Source organism: Danio rerio, chromosome 24 (genome assembly GCF_049306965.1).
Source record: "Danio rerio strain Tuebingen ecotype United States chromosome 24, GRCz12tu, whole genome shotgun sequence".
Taxonomy (NCBI): Eukaryota; Metazoa; Chordata; class Actinopteri; order Cypriniformes; family Danionidae; genus Danio; species Danio rerio.
The window spans coordinates 7897819-7911577 of NC_133199.1; the positions used below are offsets into that span (position 1 = coordinate 7897819).

Consider the following 13759-nt stretch of genomic DNA (forward strand, 5'->3'; position numbering starts at 1 on the left):
ACGAAAAAGATGTGTTATTTTCTATGAGAATATACTTCAAGATTTGGTATATTATTAATTTGCTCATTATGGAAATGTTTTTTGTATTCATGAATGTAAATGGGCAGTGAAAAAATAATATTTTTACTCACTTCAAAATAAAAATAGGTCATTAACTGTGTATGACAAAAGAAACAAAAAATACCAAAGAAAAAAGAACTGTTAATTATCTTAAAGCTTTAATCTTCTCTTTAAATAATTTTAATATTTATTTTTATTTTTATGTTGTATTTATTTTGATGTCAATTTAATGTTATGTCATTGCTCTTGCTCTGTCTTGTAAAATTGCAATAAATAAATAAATGAATTCATTCATTTATTTATTTTCTTTTTGACTTAGTCCCTTTATTAATCCAGGGTCACCACAGCGGAATGAACCGCCAACTTATCTAGCACATGTTTTACGCAGCCGATATCCTTGCAGCTGCAACCCATCTCTAGGAAACATCCATACACACTTATTCACACTACGGACAATTGTAGCCTACCCAGTTAACCTGTACTACATGCCTTTGGACTGTGGGGGAAACCGAAGCACCCGGAGGCAACCCACGCGAACACTGGGAGAACATGCAAACTCCACACAGAAATGCCAACTGACCCTGCTGAGGCTTGAACCAACAACCTTCTAAGTTCTCTGCTATAGAAATCAACATGAATTGAACTGAAACATGAACACAGAGTTTGTAGGGGTTAAAAAGAAAACACACAAGAAAGAAATTATACATCTGTTTAATCTGATTCATACTTGCAAACACAAAGTGACTTTAGCCTCGGGAATACAAAAGTGGAACAAAATAATTTCAGTTATATGACAATAGCAATTCATTTATAGAAATATAACCGTTGTCATTTGCATAGCTACACATTAAATGCAGATTTTAATCTCGTTTTATATTTGCCAGTACTCATAGACACACCACCAATCTGTACCGATTCAGCTCTCGCCAAAATCAACAACATACCATCACGTCTTCAACACAGAAATAACCTACAGAACCATGCAGAGTGATCATAAAGAAAACACGTCTACTCCGAACAAAACACATGCATTTAGAAATACAACTCATGACGATCTTCACATAACACAAAATAACCCTGGGAGAGAAAACATCAAGCATGAAACTATAACTCTATGCAATGCTAAGCTTGCATGTAACATCACTGGTCATGCTAGTAAAGCGGATGCATGCAGTATCAGCGCCGTTTACTAAGTTGCTCAGTAGGTGGATGATTCACTGTTGCCCTGGTTGTGACTGTTTACTCTAAGGTATATTACCCGCTTGTTACCATGGCGATGGTTAGCGGTGTGGCGCCTTCAGAGCAGCTTCCACCTCCTCTTCTGGTTGAAGTGTGTGCCACTGGGCCACTGGACGGCGGGGATTAGCAAGCATGTCCGACCAGTGGCGTAAACCGACACCGGTGGCTCCGTATCCAATAAAGGTTTTGCCAATAGGATCATTGCTGCCCAACTTGTCGTAATCATACACAGTGATGAGGAGCTGGACTTTCTGCAATAGAATAGAGTTGGTTTGAATGTTAGATTATTGTGTTTGGACATCAGTGATTTTAAAGAGGTTTAAGATCACATCACCTGAATCTGTTCGAATGGGACCTCAAAGCTAAAGCTCTCATTGAAGTATGGGTTCAGGGTGTTCTTTTTAACGGTCGTCTTCTTCTTTTTAAGACGCTTTCCATTATGCTGCAACACAATCTTCACATACGGATCTGACGCAGGAAGCAAGACCATTATCAGTGTGGCTCAGATAAAATAACACAAGTGGAAAAAACCTTATTGTGTTAAAGGGTCGTTCACCCCCAAAAGAACATTTTGTTAATAATTAATTACATTATTGCTTTTTTTAACACCCCTAAGATATTTTTGATGTAATCTAAGAGCTCTGTGACCATCCATGGGCACCAAGATGTTCAAAGTCCAGAAGAGGAACTAGTGATGTGACTCTGTGCGCCGAGGCTTCGAAGCATGTATCAAAAAAAATCATACATCTCGCAGTGAAGCAGTGTACCGGAGCTTGATTCGTTTTGCTATCATCACGTGATCAGTGACGTCAGAGCTTAATTTTCTATACGCACGTGACTGCTTTGAATTTTGATTCAAAGGTTTAAACACCCTCAAAGTGTATAGCGAGAGATTAGGCGTCGATTACATACATTTCTACTGTTTCAAAGCACTGCACCGGTGCCACACACCAGTAATTAAACTAAAATACAATATTCATTTATAGTAAAAAGGTTTTGAACCATACAAAAGTGTATTAGCGTATTTTTTTACAACTATTTTTTAAAGAAAACCACCGCATATCGTAGTATAGTGCTTAACAGAGACGAGCTGGCGAGTGCAGCCCGAAATCATCTCTCAACTTCCTCCTAGAGCATCCACCTCCCATACAGGAATCGCTGGTTCGATCCCCGTTTGGAATGGGACTAGTTGTAATATGTCAAATGTAAATACTGTACTTTTGAATAGCTTGGATTTTACTAGTTATTAGTGGTGTAATGTAACATACCCTATGTGTAAAAAATAAAGGGTTGAAGTTCATTTTTACAACAATACCACAGTATAGCCAACCGTGTGCTGTGTTTGTTCCTGTCATTTTTCTGATGGTTGATACAATGACCTATGCTGCAACACAGGATTTGCCGGCCGTTTGGTATTGAAGGAGCAGCAGAGACTATGGGACTTCGTCAGACTTTGACAGGGACTTTGTCAGTAACTTTTACAGTTCAAATGGACCAGTTTCTTCTTCCTCCGGATCATAGCATGTAAGTGTCATTCAAATTGTAGCTTCGTTTTGTGTAGTTTGCATCTGCGTGACCCACGGTGCATGCAACGCGCGTAGCTGTGCATTTATACTTCTGCGCGCTGTCTCTGTTGATCTGCGTTAACACTTCCGAAACACTAGTGGTAGTGGGCAGTGAGGTGTTAATGTTACCTGTGTCGAGTTTCTTCGCTGCTGTTTTGTTTTTTCTGAACGCTTCCTGAATGTACAAGTGGCTCAAACTCGCTCATTTTGAGGCAGGAACCGGCGGACATACAACAACTTTAACCATAAGGTAAACACAAAACAAAACTTTCCATCCGGAGCTCCTTCACAGGACTCCACACTTGTAAAGAATCACTCCATCGGGCTCGCGTGGCTCTTGGTCCTGCCCAGACTCGTCAGCACTACCAAGCCGACCAATCACAGAGCTTGCGCTATGCATCGTTGCGATGTGTAGTTAATTTTTGAGAGGTGCGCGTCAGCGACGCAGACGGCCACGGTATATCTATTCGTCAACGCGTAGGCTGCGTCGTAGCATTGCCGTGCGTTTGATGCAGAAGTATAAATCAGCCTTAATTGTGTGCTGTAAGTTGTAATCATCCCGAGCGGCTTTTAATCACATATGGATTATAGATCAATGCTTGTACTGTATCTCTGAGGTTAAACCTTTTTGGGGCTGTTCACATATCACATCCAAAAAAAGTGACGTTCTTTCCCCTCACAGGGTAGTATTAGATATATTCATCAAAATTGTTTTTGTACCAGGCTGTAAACATCTTTTTTTTTGCTGTAAAGTTGGCCATTTTAACAGTGGGCTCAATAGAAATGTGAACTGTTATGGAGCCAGGCTTAGCACAATTTTGATGAATTGCAGTTTCTGTTACTTCCATGTTAGCTTCACAAGGGAGAGCGGGATGTTGCCGCTTAATCTTAATTTGTATTCCAAAGATATATGAAGGACTCAGGCAATGGGAAGGGCATGAGGGTCAGGAATTAACATTTAACATTTTAATTTATTGTTGTTGTTTTATTTATTTTATTTATTTTTATTTATATTTGATTTATTTTGTTTAAAAAAAATAAATCACCTGATAAACCACCCACATCCATCTTCTTAAGATTTTTGGCTTCCATTATGTTGACTGTGAGTTTACCAGCAGTTGGCACATAACGCAAAGAAATACAAACGTCTCCGAGTTTCTCCTGTTGAAGACAAAAAGGAAGACGATGGTAATCTAAAAAAGACCGGGATCTTATAATCAGAAATCAAGCCAGTAAAGCAAAATATTGAGAGGGAGTATATACTACAACATACCTCCTCCTTCTCTCCATTTTCGAGTTCCCTCCATTCATGCAGCGGCTGAGCAAGATCCACGCAGTTCATGGGAATCTTTATCTGGCCAATCACATCGTGTTTACCGAACCGATCGAAATCAAACACCTGAAGCACCAAAGTTTTACCACCCAACTCAGCATAGGGAATCTATAATGAGTAAGGAGAGAAACCAATAGTTTTTTGAGTGTTTATATGACTTAAAGCGTCAAGATATCTTTTCTTAACTGCTTACAAACCTAGAAATAAATACAGCAACATCAAAAAAATCTTTTTAAATATATATTCAGATGCAGCTAATTAAAGGAATAATTCAAATGAAAATTTTGTTTTCCATTATATAGCCACCTTGGCGTGGAGCAGAAAACGTAAATTGTTTACTTATAGAAAAATCTGATATAAAAAATACATATAGGGCATACAAGTTCATGTTTAGAGTTTATTTATTCATTCATTTTCCTTTAGCTTAGTCCCTTTATTCATCAGGGGTCCCCACAGTAGAATGAGCCTCCAACTTATCCAGCATATATTTTATACAGCGGATGCCCTCCTTGCTGCAACTAAGTACTGGGAAACATCTAAATACACTTATAAAGACACATAAAGTAAGGCCTATTTAGTTTATTTTCTATATCTATAGCGCAAATATGTATATTTGTAATTTCAATGTGCTATAATTTCAGATCTCCATATGGTTTAGCAGCCTCTCATGAGGAAACGTAAAGATTTTACGTTTTGTCAGTTTAGTGGCTAATTTGTACAAATTTGTACGAGTTCAGTCATATGAAAATGTACATTTTTAAAAGGAGGTGTGGTTAACCCCTCCCCCCAACCCATCTGTCATTGGGGGATGAGCAAATTGTAACACATTGTACACATGAGATTGTACGAATTCATTCGGATTAGCCACTAAATCAAACTTACGAAGTGCCGTGAGATATTGTTGAGCTACTTTTGACAATGTTGCCCAATTATAACCATGTGTAAACATTCTTGAAAATACTTATTTTATTGAAAGTACCTTTGAATAGTTTGTTACAACAAGAGGCTAAATATATGATATCTTCTGGTAATAAAGAAATATTATTTCATTTTTAGGTGAATTATTCCTTCAAAACATAGATAATCTCAGTGATACCTGGATAGATGTCAATCAAACAATGAATGACAAAACCAGTGTGGGGACGCAGGGATTTCTGGGAACTTAGGAAGCCACACAAGGAGACAAAAGCCTGACAACAAACCTGAGAGAGAGAGAAAAATGGAAAGACAAACTACAGGTGGAACTAAACAGATGCCAGAACACACAGAAAGACAAAACTACACAATTAAAATGTCACAACCCAGCAGGCACATAATGTCATAAGACGTTAATAATAGATTTGATTTAGGTCATTATGTTGGGTGATCAAAAATGTACATTATTTTGATGTCCAATGAGGACATCAAATGATATTGCATTGGTAAAAGTGACCAAAATCCACCAACATCTGAAGCCAACGTCATATTCACATCAAATACTGACATTTATTCATCAGGTATGGCAACCAAAATCCAACATCTGATAGACGTTATAGTGTTACCATCCACACAACATCAAGCTGTAACATTATTAGATGTTGAAAGTTGGTTGTTTTTACATTGCGCTGGAAAGTGACCAAAACATAACATCTGTCCAATGTTGGACATTGAAATCGGTCTGACGTTAAGTTCTGACGTTAAGTTCTGACATCAACACAATTTTCATTTGCACCCAACATGCAACATCTCACGACGTTGGGGTACAACATCAATCTGACATTATGTTGACGTCTTGTGCCTGCTGGGAAGCCATAATGGACAACCACATGTTCACGGTAACACATGTATATATTTAATTGTAAGCATAAATCTGGCCATGTGCAACATGAAGTTTAATAGTAAACTAATTTTGAGAGGACCCACATAACCTAATCACGATCCTCCAATTAAAGGATCCCAATTCACTATATATATATATCCTCATTTCCTTTCTACAACTATCTTCGTCAGGAAGAATCCCCCCTCATCCCCTTCTTCCACCTTTATCCAGAATGATGGCCCAGTGACTAGCACTGTTGCCTCACAGCAATAATACCAATGGCGCCGAGTCCTCGCTGGGCCATCTGATATTTCTGTGCGGAGTTTGCATGTCTCCCCATGTCTGCATGGGTTTCCCTTGGGTTCCCCGGTTGCCTCCCGCTGTCCAAATATGCTCTATATTATAGACAAAATAAGCCTAAATCTTTTTTCTAAATGTCTTAGGGTGCTTTCACAACTAGACTTTTGTTTCAGAACCTGTCTCGTTTACCCAGTTAGCGCGGTTCGTTTGGCATATGTGAATCCAGCAATCGCGCTCGGATCCGCGTCAAAACAATCAGTCTGAGATCGCCTGAATGAGGAGGTCTCAGCTCGATTGAAATGAACTCTGGAGCGGATTGATTGTAGTAAAAAAGTGATACAACCCGAGCCAGGCTATTTCACAGTGTTTTATGGATAAGTAATAGTCATACGGCTATGAAGAGAGAATTCCAGACATCCCAAGTCTCCCGGAAGTTCCAAATGCACAGACACTCCCGGATGCCCGCAAACAAGTAATAATCTCTCGATAATCGCGCTTTTCCCTCCTGGTCTTCAAATACGTTGCGTACCCTTCTCACACCTCCCCACTGCATCCCTCCTCGCTCTTCAGACACGTCGCGCACATCCTGTGAAACCACCATCCCCCTGACAGCTGACCGCGACTTTGCAAAATAAACCGTGAAACTCTAACCAATGTGAGGAAGTTTACTCACACATGTTTTAGCTATTTTAGTCCATTTAGAACCTTTGTCGTGTGAAAGTGAACCGCACCAGGAACAAAGAACGACAATGTAACAATTTTAATCCCTGTTTCGGAACAAATGAATCGATTCACAGGAAAATGAATCGATTCACAGGTGTGAAAGCACCCTTACTTTCAGGAAGATCACCTTAGCCTCAGCAGCAGGGGCGTTTTGAGATCGACCTTAGCTCAATCTCCCCTCACCCTGCGAAAGGGAAGGAGCCCTAGCCCTGAGGATCTCTTGAGCTCAGGGTTCTCTCGCTGGACAGCACGCCAAACAAACTATGTATAGATCATGAGCTAAGTGTGAACTCTTGAAAAAAAAACATTTAAGAAAAACCTTGAAAATAAAGGTCTCGTTGAACACAGGGCAGAGGTTTTTGCGTTGGACTTTGGTTTCAAACTTCTTCTTCTTGTCTGGAAGCAGGTAAACTTTTACATATGGATCAGACGTGCCACCGATATCCATTGCAGCCAGATCCTGAGCTTGAAGAATCCCAACTATCAGCTGTTGACCAAAAGAAAGAGGAGAAATATTTGAAAAAGAGAAAAACTACATTAAAAATAGGCCAAAAATATTCCAGAAATGCACCTGGGCATCTGTAAAGTTATAATCCAAAGAGAATTCCAGCTTTCCCAGATTTTCATGCTCCTCCTTTTGCTCCTCTCCCTCCTTTTTTTCCCCTTCATCCTGCAAAGGACAATCAACAGGCTGTCTCTGCTTTAAATATCTCTAACAAAAGATACTTTCTTGCTTTTTTAAGCATCTTAAATCTAGATGAAGTTGTTTTATTTTGTCCAGTAAAATGAATGTTTGTAACAAACTCAATAAATAATACATTAATCGAGGTTGGCACCTTTTGCTCTCCTTGACCTTCTCCTTCAGTTCCTTCGACTTTTTTCCGTGCTGCTCGCTTCCTCTCTCGAGCTTTCTTGGATTTCTTTTTCTTGCCAAAGCATTTCTTGAACATGCAATATGTAAAACAAGCCACAAGGGCGAGAACCACCACCACGATGGCACCTACAGCCCACATCGGCACTAGAGAGAGCAGAGAGCTGGTCAGTCTCCATGGAAACAGGTACAGGACATCACAAAGGACAATACTCGCTTTTGTCTCGTCACATCAACTCAGTGTGCTGCGATTTTTTTTCTGAACTATCATTGTCTGTAAAGGTGAACAAATACACACAAATCGAAGTGCTCCATTTGTGTAAATGAAACACTCATCGAAGGCAGTAGTTACACAAAAAGCTGTTTGTTTAGAAAGACTCATGGATAAGAAGACAATAATGTGCAACAACTTCAATCTCTAAATCTCTGATAGTCTGTGTGATTTTCTATGGCTGTGGAGCTTGTTTTGTTTATTGAAAGAAAATTGTAAAGATGCTGTGACCACTCACATGTAATATCAATAAAAACTTAATCACAAAAAAAAAAAAAAAAAGCTGCGTGTTTGATTTTTAAGTGACATTAAGAGCAGTGAGTTGTAGAACTGATCAGAATTATCTATAAACAATAATAAATAAATTGTTTGGTTTAGGGGCGTAGATTTAGCATGGACCCCACCAATATCTACCAGCTACTAAAATGTCCCCACCAAAAATTTTAACACGCAGAAAGGGTTTAATCACATTCTATGTTTATTAATACCTATATATATATATATATATATATATATATATATATATATATATATAKAGATATATATATATATATATATATATATATCTATATATATATATATATATATATATATATATATATATATATATATATATATATATATATATATATATATATATATTATTATTATTATTATTAATAATTAATAATAATTATTAGCCCCCCTGTTTATTTTTTTCCCAATTTCTGTTTAGCGGTAAGATTTTTTTAAACACATTTCTAAACATAATATTTTTAATAACTCATTTCTAATAACTGATTTATTTTATCTTTGCCATAATGACAATAAATAATATTTGACTAGATATTTTTCAAGACACTTCTATACAGCTTAAAGTGACATTTAAAGATTTAACTAGGTTAATTAGGTTAACTAGGCATGTTAGGGTAATTAGGCAAGTTATTGTATAATAGTGGTTTGATCTGTAGATAATGAAAAAATGTATAGCTTTAAGGGGCTAATAATTTTGACCTTTAAAATGATTCATGAAAAATTAAAAACTGCTTTTATTCTAGTCGAAATAAAACAAATGCTCTATCCAGAAGAAAAAATATTGTCAGTCATACTGTGAATTTTTTTTTGGCTCTGTTAAACATAATTTAAGAACTATTTAAAAAAGAAAAACAAAAACAAAAGAGCGCTAATAATCCTGACTTCAACTGTGGATGAGACATGTTTCATTTGCACTATAGCTAAAATAAACAGAAGTCTTTATTAAACTCTCTTTTTATCAGTTAATAAACATTCCTTTAACATTACACTATTTAATTTAATAAATTGTATGAAGAGATGATTCATTATTAATATATTTTACTAGCATTATTATTATATAATTTAGAGGGTATTATTATATAATTTGGGGGTTGAATTCAACAGTCCCCACCAATGTTAAGAATAAACCTACGCTCGGTTTGGTTTATGTTTAGTCTTTGCATTGTGCTGCTTTTGCGCTATTTCCACAAAAAATTAGATCAACATGGTTTAGGTCAGGGGTCACCAACATGGTGCCCGTGGGCACAAGGTAGCCCGCCAGGTTCACATGAGTTGCCCGCGGACCTGTTCTAAAAATAGCTCACCATAGCACCACATACGAGTAAGCTGCTTCTAATATTTTTATAGGTATTCTTTTTAAATTACACTTGCATTGGTGCAAATTTGAAAATTACTTTAAGTTATATAATAAAAAAACTTTAAAAACAATGTTAGACAAATGAAGTGTTGCATATTGATATTTATCTAGCTTGTTAAATCATTGTTGACAACTACTGTGAGAAATCATTAACATGATCAATGTCTTCACACAGATGAATATTATTAATTATTATTAATAACATGTAATTAAAAGTAAATTAAGAAAAATGTGTTATTTAATAACTGGTAGCCCTTCACACTAATCGGTACCCAAGAAGTAGCTCTCAGTTTCCAAAAGGTTGGTGAACCCTGGTTTAGGTCAACATGATTAAATAGATTCCTTTAAACTGGCTTTAAACAGTTGGTATAACGTTAAGAAAGAAAGTTGAAACATGGTCAACTTCAGGGTTCTGCCTTTAGGTATGTCTGTATTAGCGTTCTAAGCACAAAGTCTAAAGTGAATGGCTAAAAAAAATCAAGGGCGTGTCCGAATCCACTTTTGCTATTTTAAGAATGGGAAAAAATGTCTGTGCACCAGGCTCATGGTCTGAAAGCGTTGTGCTTATTCTCTAATAGGTGCAGTAGGTGATTGTCTTCAGAAACATTTATTTATTTATTTTTTGTGCTGATTGAAAGTCTGCACAATCCACTAGTAAGGATTAAATTAAATTATCTATAAATATTTTAACATTTTGGGTAAGTCATAAGACTAAAAATGTTCGTTCAATTAAAAAGTGCAGCACCGATTAATAACTCAATTATGACAGCTATCTCAAACTGCCTGTCAACAAATTTGAATTTCTGCGCAGATACGTCATGCCACCTTCAGCTGACGGAGAGAGACGTCAGGAAAACTCTGCATCAACCTGAACTTCTTTTTTAAAAAACAACTTGGCCTTGTATCCATGAAAAGAAAGTTTGTTTTTGAAAGGGGTATTGCCAAAAATGCAGAATCAGAACTTTTCTAAACCCTGAGTGAAAGTATAACTCAGGCTTTAGGGTGCCATGCTAGACTGGATCTCTTAGACAGCATTGGCAGCAAATCAGAAGCTTTACGTTTCTGTTGGAATTTGAGCATTTACAAGTCCAGACTATTCTATACAGTTAACATTATCCAGATTATTTACTTGTAAACTGAGTTTGTCTAGCTGCTGGTGCTTTTTTAGCATCTGCTTTGTGTTATTTCACCAGTAAAAAATATTTAACTGCTTGGAAGTACAAAGTGTCATTATATCATTTTTTTTAAATATAGGTTATAAACACAAAGGGTTTTACTTTTACTTTACTGCATTGTGTTAGTGTTCTCATTGTTTCCCCACAGCAGCTAATACATTTGTCACAATCAAAAACAGCTTGAGTGAGACTTTATGTTTATTAAAGTGTTAATATACTTACATGGAAGATGTTCCAGCTCATTCATGAACTTGCTCTTCATGTTGTCGTAGTCATGATGAGTTGGAGGAGCAGGATGTGGCCTGTGTTCTGGTTTAGAATGAGGTTCAGGTTCAGGTTCTGGTTCTGGTTCTGCTGGTTCAGCAGTGCGCCGAACACGGAAACCCATTTTTTCAAACCTAAGTGTCACAAAATAACATTTAATTAATGAGAAAGATGAATCTGTTTAAAGCTGCTGACTTAAATTTTTGTAATTTTTTGAAATATTTTACCCATACTTCTATAGGGTTTTCTTTTTCTGTTTTTATATTAAAGATCTTTTCAAATTAGAACTTTTTTCCTAAAGAAAGGTTAATAATAGTGCTGGGCAAAGATTAATAAGTTAATTTTGACAGTTTGTTTACTGTACATATTTATTTTTACATATAAATACACTCACCCATGCAAATATCTGGGAATTTGTATTATATTTATATATTAAAAATGATATTTTAGATTATATTTATATTATATTTTGAAAAAGAATATTTTTATTCATTTCTCAGTAAATATATTCAATGTATTTTAGTGCATTTAAAAAATAGATTTATTAAGCAGATATATTAATTAAATTAATAGTTTAGTCACCAAACATATTTAGAAATTTAAAGATAATACAATTAAATTCAAGCTAAATATTAGAAAAATAAATTGCAACCTACAAGATTTCAACTAAATGTTTCATTTTTTGCTTCTCTTAATTTTTCCTCCTTTTTTAATTTGTAATATTTTTCTTTAACATCAATTTAGCTGTACTCGTTTTTGGACTATTATTGTAAGTTATTTGTTAGCTAAGCTCCAGATTTGGCTTTAGTACTGACTAATCTAATGTATATACACATATATTGTATAGCTTCCTGTTAAAAATATTAATTTTAAAAGGCGATTTGTGAGATGTGTACTTATATATGCTAAGCATTGTATGTATATAATATATAACACCTATTTTATATTTAAAAAACTTATTTTGCATGTGATTAATCATGATTATGCCCATCAGCACTAGTTAATATCTAAACTGACCGTGAACTAAACTATCCTAAGAACCATCTTCATTCCTAGCGAATATGACTGTGATGACTTTTTTTTTCATATTGCCAATGAGAAACTGAGTTTCCTTGGAAACATGACAGCACAAGAGTCAGTGCTAAAACCAGCTCAAACGATCAGTCTTAAACAGTTACAGTATGCCAAATTGTGTGTTGTACACCGAATACACATTCTGTTCACAGATTCAAAGCTGAATGCTTCGCAAAACACTTAAAATTATATATGCATAAATTAGAAATGTCAGAAGACAAACATGGCTGATTCTAATCCATGATGTATTTACCCTCCTCTACCATACATCCACCCCCATCCTTACTGGTCTCTCTCTCTCACACACACACACACTCTCTCTCTCTCCTGTGTGTAACGAGATTATGGGGAAACCAACCAAAGCTTAGAAAACTCTGATAAACAAGTCCCCTCTTAGAGAATTGTAGCTACAGGATTCATTCATTAAAATTGTGTTCAGTTTCCCCCCTCTCAAAATAATAATTGACAGACTACCATAAAAAAAAAAAAAACATATAATTATGCAAATGCACCCCTGCTCATGATTTCAGTTGAATATTTGTACATATTATAAAATATTTATAATATTTTCAGATATTATTGTGACTAACCCAATACATTTAGGCTACTCCTGTAGCAATTTTTTTTAATCTGATGTTGTTTAGCAAGTTATAACTAGGCATTTCTTTTATTATTATTATCATTCTTTTTTTTATGTGACATGGGCTGACTGCTTCGATCACGATTCATTTGTTTTTACTAAAATGCCTTCACTTGCTTTTAATGAGTATCAGTACAGACCAAGATTATATCTGACACTTTATTTAACCAAAAATGTAACTCATGTATGTAAATAGAAACGTTTCATATTTCTTTCTTTCATTCCACTGTATTCAACACGGTCTATTTTGTGAGCTGTCGCATTTCTCGTTGCAGCACCACTGACATATCGCTTCTAAGAGTTATTATATTAATTTGTTATTAATTATAATTGTGTGATAAGTGTGAACGCGCGTCTCTACACGCGCTGCATGCAGCATTCGCAGGAACGCGCTTCTCGCTCGCGCAACAGGTTACGATGGTAACACACAAATGTGCAGTCAATTACATTAACAGTCTTAATTTACACATTTCTCAAAACTGAAGTTATTTGTTCGGATAATGCCCAACGTGTTTGTCCTGTCAGGTATGCTAAAATTAAATTCAATAATGGCTGGGTATAGAAAAAAAGAGAGCCGATCATACCTGATGAAGGAATTCCTCTGGATACCGTTGACGGGAAACACCTTCATATATAAAGACAATCCGAGGTTTGTTTTCCCAGCAGTCCTCATGCAGACATGCTGAAGTGTGGTTCTGGTGGTTTAACCCCCTCCCCATCAGCTTTAAGCTCAAGTGCTTTCAAATCATTAAAGCACCACTAATCTCTCTCCCCCTCCCCATCACATCTGTTCAT

General features: G+C 36.1%; 1 protein-coding gene across 1 annotated transcript; it reads right to left on the reverse strand.

The window, feature by feature from the left end:
• Positions 1–755: 755 nt before the first annotated feature.
• On the reverse strand, positions 756–13655 carry syt5b (synaptotagmin Vb). Its single transcript, NM_001020546.2, is given in 9 exon segments — positions 756–1550; positions 1634–1767; positions 3911–4025; positions 4138–4305; positions 7338–7505; positions 7590–7688; positions 7855–8036; positions 11209–11384; positions 13549–13655. Coding segments are annotated over 9 exon segments (1341 nt in total). The 5' UTR covers positions 13638–13655; the 3' UTR covers positions 756–1340.
• Between the last annotated feature and the right edge of the window lie 104 nt (positions 13656–13759).